Consider the following 12,496-nt stretch of genomic DNA (forward strand, 5'->3'; position numbering starts at 1 on the left):
CTGTCCAGTTTGCTTCCAGGGAGCTCCATCCACTGAGGCTGCGAGGATGCAGAGCTGCTCTGTGGACCATGACAGATGTAGCTGAAGCAGGGAGGCTGCCGTTCAGAGACTGGGACGTACATGAGGAGTCACAGTGAAGTTAGTATGTGCTCTACCACGCAGCCTGTGCAGAGTTTGGTTATTCCTGACAGACACAGTGCGTTCTACATCGTAATCATTAATCTTATCGTAACATACAACACTCCAGAATGTGATGTGATATTAATGGAATCATTCTGATATGCTATAGTTGTTACCAAAACATTTACCAGACTGTGGACAGTCTGACCAAATCGCTGCAAGGCTGAGTCCTACCCAGAACAGTTCAGTTCCTTTTCTTATGCAGGAACACGGGTTGTGGACACACACATCCACTGCACTCCAGGGCAGAGAAGTCTGGACAAGGTCCAACCTGTCGGGCTAGAAAAGTGGTGGAGGGCCTACAAGCTCATGGGCACTTGGATCATCAGGCAGGAGATTTGTTGGGGGAAGGAAAATTAGCTCAAACACAACAAACACACCCTAACACGGCCCTCTCAAAGCCTGTGCCCTGCAGCACTCACAGTACAGTAGCCTGGGGTGCCCAGATGGGCATCTGAAGTCCGAGATGCGCAGAGGCACCCAGGAGATGCTCATGCCCACGTCTGTCTGAGAACCACTACTTAAGTGGCTTCCTCAGTTGACTTCTCCAATCAGCTTACAGTGAGTCAGGTCAACAATCATGGCGCTCTCAGCCATGTGCAGTGTTTATTATCAAGGGGGAGGGGTACAGAGAGTAGGAAGGCAAGGTCCCTGCCTCAGGGGATTACATCTATAGGGAGACAGACATCAAAGATGGAAATGACGAAGCAGAGGGTGGGTGAGATAAAGCCTCTACAGCTTTACGAGAATTTGCTGCATGACTCAGGGAGCTCAAACTGGGGCCTGTGCCAACCTAGAGGGGTGGGAGGGGGTGGGAGGTGGGAGGGAGGTTCGTGTTGGTACATGGCAGAAACCAACACAACACTGTAATGATCCTTCAAATAAAAATAAATAAATTTAAAAAACAGAATGCTCCTCAACACACACAAAAAGAGATCTATTTGGATCAGAAACTACAGAGAGGTCAGAGGAGCTGGCAGGATAACCAGATTGGGGAGGGGAGGGGAGGGGAGGGGGTAGGGCTACTTCCCGCTTTGGGGACTAACTTAGAAAGGCCACATTAGGAGCCCCCACCTAGAGTGTGCGGAGCCGGCCGTGGTGGGAAGTGCCAGAACAAATTACTCTCAAGCACTCATCCAAACCCTCCCGAGGGTTTACAACTCTGCAGACACTGCACCGTGCACACAGAAGCGGATGCGCTGCGGTCTCCACCGCCCACAGCTGAACTCAGCCTAAAACAGGGGGGCAGACTCACGGACTACTGGACAGTGAGCTGGCACCGTAGGAGAAATGAAAATTACACAACAGGACAGAAGAGGCCTTGGGGAACGGGGGCCTTTAAGCTGGCTTCTCTCAGTGTGAGCAGCTGTGTTTTTGGCAGATTAAAAGATGGACTTGAGAGGAGAGAGGGGAGAACGGAGAGAAACGGCCAGGAAGCGTTAACTGAGCAGGAATGCCAGCCTGGGGTGGGTGGGGGACGTGGTGGGAGCAAGGAGGAGAGAGTGGAGCAGAGGGGAGAGGCCCTGCGACACTGGGGGTCTGAGAGGGAGGGGGAGCCTTCGTCTGCAGCCAAAGCCCCTGGGAGGATGGTAAGGCACAACCTGAACCAGGGCTCTGACAACAGGGAAGACAGCGAGACATCTGTGAGCCCAAGCAAACACTGGCAGCACAGCAGCTGTGTGCCAAGTACTGGAAGTCAGGGAGCACCTCAACCCACAGATTAACAAGGGGGCCCCAGAGGCTGGGAGGCCCAGCAAGGGTGCCTGGGTCCCTCTGGCATCTCTTATTTTATCCTCGTCCTAAGTCATCATTAGAACTGTCCTACCTTATGTTTCTTATAAAGCTGCTAATAATTTTAGATAAAATCACTTTCTCATACTTGCTTCGGCAGCACATATACTAAAATTGGAACGATACAGAGAAGATTAGCATGGCCCCTGTGCAAGGATGACATGCAAATTCGTGAAGCGCTCCATATTTTTCTCCAACTAATAAAAATAAATGGAAAAAAAAAATCACTTTCTCATTTGTCTGTAGATAAAAAGTTTACATGGTCTCTGCAAGGTTTATATTTAAATCTAAATTATAATAAAACCCTTTCTGACCATGCTATAGAAACAGGGAACCAAATCACTGCTCTCAAAGAAAAGGTTCAGCTTCCAGCTTCTCCAAGGCCACTGAGGACCTTGAGCACGATGCAAACTGAAAGGCGGTCCAGACAGGTTTGACACGTGCAGTGGCAGCCAGCAAGACGAGAGGACCCTACTGTTAGTGACACTGTGACATACATGAGAAGGCTGCAACTCAGTAAGCATCACCCCCAGTGATCAGCTCAGTGTCTGGGACAGAGACAGCCAGCTACTCAGTCATAACAGGACAGGAGGTGAAGAGGTCACCTGAATTCCCAAGAGCCTTGATGACAGGCGTGGACATAGCCGCAAACTCAGGACAAGAGAAACGAGCTGCCACTGAGCCGGGTGGAAGGCACGTACTCAGAGACTTGCCAGCTCTGGGCCCAACAGCCGGTGCACTCAACAGAGAGCCCACTCCAGAACCCACACAGACAGCCTTGGCTGTGAAGGGTACTCCTGTGCCAGAGGATTCTTACAAAACAAACAGAAATGAGCAATTATTTCCAAAACTCACCTTGGAAGTCTGACACTCTGAAGCACAGAATAAACTTTAATTCATTAGCCAAAGTGGTTTGGTGATTAAAGCTACTGGAGTTTACAGCAAAAACATCAAGCAGGAAAGGAAAGGAAGGAAGCCTGCACCCGCAGCGCGTGCACTGGGGAGCAGAGGGCAGGGCTTACCGTCGGGGAGGTCACCAGCAGCCTGTGCGCCACACAGAACTGTCCCGCCGTATGGAGGAAGCTGCCCAGGGAAGGGGAAAAGAGTTTAACTCAACAAATTGTTAAAGTTCAACACATGCTATTTCATTAAAGCAACCGTCATTAAAAGGCTATTTATCCATGCAACTTCTCATAACACTATTTTTAACAAAATAACACAGATGGGGAGACAGTAAGATTAAACATCTTCATTTTAAAACACCATCAGAATGCTTTCCAATACTGATTGCTATCAAACAGATCCGAAAATGAGGCAAAAAATAAAAAACGGGCTCCAATGGCCATGTCAACCAGCTACAAAAGGCTCACGACACACCCTCTGTTTCACAGGAGTTGCAGAGTGCACATCAAATAGCATATAAACGCTTGTCTTTGTCCACTGACCAGTGGCCATCTGCACACGTTGTTCACCATCACTACACGTCCACTCAGCCACAGGCAGGAACCAAGCCTGGGGACAGTGAACAAAGCAGCTGGAAAGAGAAGCCTGAGAATCACAGCTCTCTTTTTGACAGGGTATCTTAAATAACTGGACACAGCTGGCAATCGCACTCCTTGTTTGCGAGAGAGACAGCAAAATGGCCAGTGCCTGGGCTCTCTGTAAGATGCAGGAAGGTATGAATATGCCCATTGTTTGCCCCTCCTGGCTATTCCATAATACTTAGGAGCTGGAATGGTTGAAATGAGAAAGTTTAGAATGGAAAGGGGTAAGTAAATGGACAGATAATTGCTATCTGAAGGCAGAACAAAAGAACAAAAGGATCACAGCCTAACACGGCTTCTACCGCAGCACTTCTCAAAGCCTGCACGCTCCAGCACAGGCAGTACGACAGCCTGGGGTGCCGGGACGGGGCCCCAGGGTCGGCATGTCCAGAGGCGCCCAGGAGACGCTCAGGCCCACAACTGTCTCAGAGCTACTGCCTCAGCTGATTTCCTACTGACTCTTAGGGAGTCAATGCAACAGTCTCAGAGATAAAAGCTTATCCCTCCAAGTACTCTCCTGAGAGAATTAATGACAAATAAGAAGCTAAAAAAACAAAACTGCTAGTCACTCAGTCGTGTCCCACTCTTAGTGACCCCTTAGACGGTAGCCTGCTAGGCTCCTCTGTCCATGGGGCTTCTCCAGGGGATCTTCCCGACCAAGGGATCGAACCCCGGTCTCCTGCATTGCCAGCAGATTCTTCACGGTCTGAGCCACCAGGGAAGCCCAAGAAAACAAAGGGAGCTGACCACTTTCTGGACTTGAGAGCAGTGCATATTTTCACCACACAGGGCCATTCCAGCATTCATCATGGCAAAGCACTTTGTGCCCAGGTGGGCGGCACTTGAGCCTGTAGACCATTCCACACACCACTCCAATGCTCCCATCCGGTACCCCAGCCTTTACCACTGGCGTGGACACATGGAGCCAAACAGTGTGTCTGGGAAAGCCACAACTCAAGATGACATCCCTCTGCAGTCACAGAAGACAGCAAACTCCCAGACATAGCCTTTACTCCACTGATGACACTAGGGTGCCCCCTGGTGATAAAAATCTAAGTTGTAAGGCACTCAAAGTCTTGTTTTTTGAAATCACACTGTACTCACACACAATCTAGGGAGTAGGAGAGCCAGGGTCTGAAAACAGAGCCCCCGGCATGCCCCAGGGCCATACTGCTGTTTTCTGTTCAGTGTGTTTAAAACACTTACTTTGGTTTGTTAACCTAGTAAGTGCATAACTGGGAATTACTGAATGCCAGAATGAGTTCAGGCACAGAAAACGTGTGTATTTTTTTTTTTACTCTATACACTGCATATGGTGCCTCTAACGCAGCAAACCTCCATCACCTCTAAGATACCCCTTTGTGGTAACTGGATGTAATAGAAATGCAGCAGAATAAAACTGCAAGAATTGTTCAAAGTTCTCTCTTTAATTATATAGTTACTTATAAGAATAGAGAATTTTTTAAGCAAAAATACAAAATCTCACAAAGGAAACTGAGCAACAGAAAAAGCTGAAATTTATTTGTATTAGATACAAAACCAAACCAACTTACTCTGAAAACAGTGCTACCATATTGTGAGGTCAATACTCAGGACCTTCAATAAGAAGGTAATATTTTTAAATCTTTTTGCTGCTGCAATGGGATGAGAGGTTAGATCCCCACCACCAATACCATACACACACACACTCAACACTACAATCTCAAGTTTAATTACATACCAAAGTGAAAACAAAAACTTTAAAAACTTTTTAAATGTCTTTATGACCTCAGGGAAGGAAAAAACTTCTTAAAAGAGATTTTTAAAAATCTACAAACTATGTGAAGTAATTAGCCTCCAACTAATAAAAAATTAAAAAAAAAAAAAATCTACAAACTATGAGGAAAAAAAATACATGACATTAAAACTTTAAAATGTACTCCCAAAGATTAACCCTACAAATCAATAAGAAAAAGACAAGCCATTTGATAAAAATATGGACAAAAGATATAGAACAGGTAATTAACAGAAGCAGAAATCTACACTGCCAATGGACATGTGAAAGTAATGTAATGGTGCTCAAATGTTTGTAATCTGGGAGATGTAAATTAAAACAACAAAAATCCACTTACTCCATCAGATTAACAAAAATTTTAAGTATGTCTATACTGAGAATGGGGATTCCCAGGAGACACTAGTGGTAAAGAATCCAAGTGTCAATACAAGAGACTTACATAAGAGACGCGGGTTCGATCCCTGGGTTGAGAAGATTCCCTGGAGAGGGAAATGGCAGCCCACTCCAGTATTCTTGCCTGGGAAATCTCATGGACAGAGGAGCCTAGCAGGCTACAGTCCATGGGGTCAAAAAAAAGCTGGACACAATCAGAACATCTGAGCACAGCATACTGGGAATTCTCAAAAATTTTTCTTTTTAATGGGATCTAAAAGATTCATATAGTCAAGGCTATGATCTTCCCAGCAGTCATGTAGAGTTGTGAGAGCTGGACCATAAAGAAGGCAGAACACCAAAGAACTGATCCCTTCAAACTGTGGTGCTGGAGAAGAGAGGATCCTGAAAGTCCCTTGGACAGCAAGGAGATCAAACCAGTCAATCTTAAGAAAAATCAATCCTGAATACTGGTTGGAAGGACTGATGCTGAAGTTGAAGCTCCAGTATTTTGGTCATCTGATGAAAACAGCTGACTCAATAGAAAAGTGGAAAAGTCCCTGCTGCTGGGAAAGATCGAGGGCAGGAGGAGAAGAGGGCATCAGAGGATGAGTGGCTGGATGGCATCACCGATGCAATGGACAAGAACTCGGGCAAACTTCGGGAGATGGTAAGTAAGGGACAGGGAGGCCTGGTGTGCTGCAGTCCATGGGGTCACAAACAGTATGACATGACTGAGTGACTGAACAACAACAAAAACTCTCATGCACGAGTGATGGGAGTGCAGACTGTGACAACCACTTAGAAAGCAGACGCGCTGAAGATGCTTATTCCTTGCAGGGCACCAAAATTCCATTCCTAGGAGTATTTCTTGGAGAAACCCACAGACGAGCATGAGGAGACATAACAAAATATGATTACTGCCACATTTCTATAATAATGGAAGAACTGAAGACCTAGATAGTCCCCCTCAACATGAAAACAGGTAAGCTCAATATTGAACAATTAATGGGGAATTTCCTGGCAATTCAGTAGTTAGGACTCTGCGCTTTCACTGCTGTGGGCACCCAAGTTCATTCCCTGCTCAGGGAACTAAGATCCACAGGGCACAGCCAAAAAAATAAAATTTAACAATTAAAATCAAAGAACAAGAACAAAATGTCCAAATAAATCTAAAGAATATTTAGCTTAAAATAAACGAACTACAAAATGATGAATACAGTATGATACCACTTTATTGCTGTTGTTTAGTCACAAGTCAGGGCTCTTCTGCAACCCCATGGGCTGTAGCCCACCAGGCTCCTCTGTCCATGGAATTTCTCAGGTAAGAATACTAGAGTGGGTTGCCATTTCCTTTTCTAGGGGAATCTTCCTGACCCAGGGATCAAACCCACATCTCCTGCATCGCAGGCAGATTCTTTACTACTGAGCCCCTGGGGAAGCCCCTGATGAGACATTTTTCACCAAACAATCAACAGTGCACAGTACATGCACAGTAAAGAGGTGAAAATCACAGCCAGAAAACAAAACGTACTGTGCATTTTTGGCAGAGTTTCAGTATTTCTGGGGAATAAGGGGAATGAGAGTATACAACGGAAGCTTCAACTGTCTCTGTAATGTTTTGCTATTTACAAGTATAGCAGTAGTCAAATCCAATGGGTGGGTCCAGTCATTTTTTTCATGTTAGCCTCCACACTTTTCTGTACATTGGAATTCCTATTTAAAAGGCATAAATAAAACAACAACAATAACAACAGATCTAAAACATAATCATCAATTAAATCTATGCATGCACTCAATAAAACAAAATTTTGTCTTACCTCAACTGAAGCGCGAGGAGTCACAAAGAACTGATTGAATTCATCAGGGCTAAAATCTCCAAAAATATACTGGGAAGAAAAAAAAAAAGAATCACAGATCCCATAACATACACAAATCATACAGTTTCAGAAAAAAGTGTTACATCAATCCTATAAATAATTAGCCAGAACCCCCAAGACCCTTTCCCCAGTAAACAGACAACGCTGTCTGGTGCTCCTTTATAGTCCCACTGCAGAGAGATCTTTAAGTCTAGATAAAAACCTTACGATTTTATGGAAGAAAATCAAAATGATGGGCCTTATGATGGGGGAAAATGTTCCAGACAATACCAACTACCAGCAAGGATGTGAAGCAACTAGGGATGCAGAAAGGCATAGCAACTCAGGGGAAAAAAAAGGGTGGCAGTTCCTTATAAAGTTTACTTACCACACAACCCAGCAAGCCTACTCCTAAGCACTTACCAAAGAGAAATGAAGAACAATGTCCACACACACACACAAAAAAAACAAAAAAACCCTGTATGCTGAAATTTACAGCAACTGTACTCATAACCACCAGAAACTGAAAAGAAGCCAAATCTATATCAAGAGGTTGACATGATACATGAACATGATGAACTACTAATCAATGACTCTCTAAAGCATCACACTAAGAGAAGCATCAGACTTACAAGGCCACAAGCTAAGGACAGAAAACAGATCCATGGCTTCAAGGTCGGAGGAAGGAATCATTACAAAAAGGAACAAGGGAACTTTGCAGGGGGCGGGGGCGGAGCTTCACAGGGAAAGCCTGTTAGAGAAACAGTAAACTTCCCATGTGCCTAGGAAACACATCCACCAAAAAATTAATGATTTCAGTTCTTGAATATGAATGGACAACAAAAAATCAAAAGACATGAGAGGCGGCAATAAACAGGAATAAAGAGGGTTACTATTAAAACAGGGGGAAATGAATCTGTGTAAACAAAACATAGGAAACAGAAAAGAAGTTAAAATTCTAATCTGTATCATGAAAGAAATTCTAACAGGTAAAATAAGCAGACTGTCAAGGAAAAAAGGAAGCGAGAACAAGGAAGTATTCAAAGAAATCAAAGGATTATTAAATTTAAATTACTAAATTTACAAGCTCAACAGACGATCTTAAAGAACCAAGATCAATACTGTAAGACAGCAATGCTATGAAAGTTCCAAGAAAAAAAGTATTTCTTTTTGTTTTCATAGAATTCTATTCTATAGTTTACTACTCAAGTGCAAAAGGCAAAATAATTCTGACTCTCATACACACTTGGGATGGGTGGAGGTGGGCTGCTTAAGAATTCCAGAAAATGCATTCAAGGGATACAAAAGCAGTAACAAACAAGCAGGATCCAAAAGATGATCGATACTGTAGACGTGAAGCCCAAGCAAACATGAAGGAAGACTCATGCTGCTTTATTTAATGCCAACAACAGGAATGCTGTCCACGTAAAAGAGATCCACGCTACCTTCTGAGCGGCTGTTTAATTCACAATGTGGGGAAGACACATTAGGATAAGAAGTGAATGTTCTTAAAGAATTGCTAAGCTTTTCTCTTCAGGCTGGATTTCTCTTGGAAAGATAAAAATAAATGAAATACTCATTGAAATCACACTTCTATGTATACTTTCTTATTTGAGTTTCCATACAATCTAAAGTCTTTTTAAAAAAACAGAAATTGGTCAATCCAGTAAGAGAACTAAAATTTCAAATGATTCAATAAAATCATGTCAATGAAGAGGAAGGGGAGGAACCATGACCCAGCAAGCCTTCCACCAGTCTGCAGGAACAAACCTCATGGTCAACCATCAGAATGCTTCAGTTCAGTTGCTCAGTCACATCTGACTCTTTGCAACCCAAGCACGCCAGGCTTCCCTGTCAATCACCAACTCCCAGAGCTTGCTCAAACTCATGTCCATCTAGTTGGTGATGCTATCTAACCATCTCATCCTCTGTCATCCCCTTCTCCTCCCGTCTTCAACCTTTCTCAGCATCAGGGTCTTTTCCAATGAGTCATTTCTTCCCATCAGGTGGCCAAAGTATTGGAGTTTCAGCTTCAACATCAGTCCTTCCAATGAATATTCAGGACTGATCTCCTTTAGGATGGACTGGTTGGATCTCCTTGCAGTTCAAGGGATTCCCAACAGTCTTCTCCAACACCACAGGTCAAAAGGATCAATTCTTCAGCACTCAGCTTTCTTTATAGTCCAACTCTCACAACCATACATGACTGACTATTGGAAAAACCACAGCTTTGACTAGACGGACCTTTGTTGGCAAAGTAATGTCTCTGCTTTTTAATATGCTATCTAGTTTGGTCATAGCTTTTCTTCCAAGGAGCAAGCGTCTTTTAATTTCATGGCTGCAGTCACCATCTGCAGTGAGTTTGGAACCCAAGGAAATAATGTCTCTCACTGTTCCCATTGTTTCCCCATCTATTTGCCATGAAGTGATGGGACCAGATGGCATGATCTTAGTTTTCCGAATGTTGAGTTTTAAGCCAACTTTTTCACTCTCAAGCGGCTTTAGTTTTTCTTCGCTTTCTGCCATAAAGGTGGTGTCATTTGCATATCTGAGGTTATTGATATTTCTCCCAGCAATCTTGATCCAGGTTGTGCTTCATCCAGCCTGGCATTTCGCATGATGTACTCTGCATGTCAGTTAAACAAGCAAGGTGACAATATACAACCCTGACGTACTCCTTTCCCTATCTGGAACCAGTCTGTTGTTCCATGTCCAGTTCTAACTGTTGCTTCCTGACCTGCACACAGATTTCTCAGAAGGCAGTTAAGGTGGTCTGGTATTCCCATCTCTTTCAGAATTTTCCACAGTTTGTTGTGATCCACACAGTCAAAGACTTTGGTGTAGTCAATAAAGCAGAGGGAGATGTTTTTCTGGAACTCTCTTGCTTTTTCAACGATCCAGAGGATGTTGGCAATTTGATCTCTGGTTCCTCTGCCTTTTCTAAAACCAGCTTGAACATCTGAAGTTCACGGTTCACATAATGTTGAAGCCTGGCTTGGAGAATTGTGAGCATTACTTTGCTAGCATGTGAGATGAGTGCAATTGTGCGGTAGTTTGAGCATTCTTTGGCATTGCCTTTCTTTGGGATTGGAATGAAAACTGACCTTTTCCAGTCCTGTAGCCACTGATGAGTTTTCCAAATTTGCTGGCATATTGAGTGCAGCACTTTCACAGTATCATCTTTTAGGATTTGAAATAGCTCAACTGGAATTCCATTACAATCTCCACGAGCTTTGTTTGTAGTGATGCTTCCTAAGGCCCACTTGACTTCACATTCCAGGATGTCTGGCTCTAGGTGAGTGATCACACCATCATGGTTATCTGGGTCATGAAGATCTTTTTTGTATAGTTCTTCTGTGTGTTCTTACCACCTCCTCTTAACACCTTCTGCTTCTGTTAGGTCCATGCCATTTCTGTCCTTTATTGTGCCCATCTTTCCTGAAATGTTCCCTTGGTATCATTCATTTTTTTTAAAGAGATCTCTAGTCTTTCCCATTCTATTGTTTCCCTCTATTTCTTTGCACTGATCACTGAGGAAGGCTTTCTTATCTCTCCTTGCTATTCTTTGGAACTCTGCATTCAAATGGGTGTATGTTTCCTTTTCTCCTTTGCCTTTCGCATCTCTTCTTTTCACAGCTATTTGTAAGGCCTCCTCAGACAGCCATTTTGCCTTTCTGCATTTCTTTTCTTGGGGATGGTCTTGATCACTGCCTCCTGTACAGTTTCACAAACCGTCCACAGTTCTTCAGGCACTCTGTCTATCAGGTCTAATCCCTTGAATCTATTTGTCACTTCCTGTATAATGGTAAGGGATTTGACTTAGGTCATACCTGAATGGTCTAGCAGTTTTCCCTACTTTCTTCAATTAAAGTCTCAATTTTGCAACAAGGAGTTCATGATCTGAGCCACAGTCAGCTCCCAGTCTTGTTTTTGCTGACTGTATAGAGCGTCTACATCTTTGGCTGCAAAGAATATAATCAATCTGATTTTGGTATTGACCATCTGATGATGTCCATGTGTATCTTTCAGTGTCATATCTTTTTGCCTTTTCATACTGTTCATGGGGTTCTCAAGGCAAGAATACTGAAGTGGTTTGCCATTCCCTTCTCCAGTGGACCACATTTTAACAGAACTCTCCACCATGATCCATCCATCTTGGGTGGCCCTACACGGCACGGCTCATAGTTTCATAGAGTTAGACAAGGCTGTGGTCCATGTGATGTTTGGTTAGTTTTCTGTGATTGTGGCTCTCTGTTAGCCTTTTGCCCTGCTTCATTTTGTACTCCAAGGTCAAATTTGCCTGTTACTCCAGGTATCTCTTGACTCCTACTTTGGCATTCCAGTCCCCTACAATGAAAAGGACATCTTTTTTGAGTGTCAGTTCTAGGAGGTCTTGTAGGTCTTCATAGAACCATTCAACTTCAGCTTCTTCAGCATTATTGGGGATTACTTGGATTACTGTGATATTGAATGGTTTGCCTTGGAAACAAAGAGAGATCATTCTGCCATTTTTGAGATGGTGCCCAAGTACTGACTGCATTTCGGACCCTCTTGTTGATTATAATGGCTACTCCCTTTCTTCTAAGGGATTCCTGCACACAGTAGTAGACATAATGGTCATCTGAGTTGAATTCGCCCATTCCAGTCCATTTTAGTTCTCTGATTCCTAAAATGTTAATGTTCACTCTTGCCATCTCCTGTTTGACCACTTCCAATTTACCTTGATTCATGTATCTAACATTCCAGGTTCCCATGCAACATTGTTCTTTACATTATAGGACTTTACTTCCATCACCAGTCACATCCACAATAGGGCGTTGTTTTCAATTTGGCTCTGTCTCTTCATTCTTTCTGGTGTTATTTCTCCACTATTCTCTAGTAGCATAGTGGGCAACTTACCAATCTGGAGACATCTTTCAGTGTCATATCATTTTGCCTTTTCATACTGTTCATGGGGTTCTCAAGGCAAGAATACT

The 12,496-nt window shown here is 43.6% G+C and overlaps 1 protein-coding gene and 1 non-coding gene across 2 annotated transcripts in view; one reads left to right on the forward strand and one right to left on the reverse strand.

Moving 5' to 3' along the window:
• Positions 1 to 12,496, reverse strand: part of USP10 (ubiquitin specific peptidase 10) — a 67,010-nt gene that overhangs the window by 25,794 nt on the left and 28,720 nt on the right. Inside the window, exons 2-3 of the mRNA XM_043435421.1 lie at positions 7,482 to 7,550; positions 2,994 to 3,054 (exon numbers count right to left, since the gene is read on the reverse strand). Coding sequence (XP_043291356.1) covers positions 2,994 to 3,054; positions 7,482 to 7,550 — 130 coding nt within the window. The remainder of the gene's footprint in view (positions 1 to 2,993; positions 3,055 to 7,481; positions 7,551 to 12,496) is intronic.
• Positions 2,060 to 2,162, forward strand: LOC122421774. The gene has a single exon (XR_006263591.1). It is a non-coding gene; the product is annotated as a U6 spliceosomal RNA (small nuclear RNA).

This window comes from Cervus canadensis, chromosome 18 (assembly GCF_019320065.1).
Source record: "Cervus canadensis isolate Bull #8, Minnesota chromosome 18, ASM1932006v1, whole genome shotgun sequence".
In the NCBI taxonomy this organism is placed as follows: Eukaryota; Metazoa; Chordata; class Mammalia; order Artiodactyla; family Cervidae; genus Cervus; species Cervus canadensis.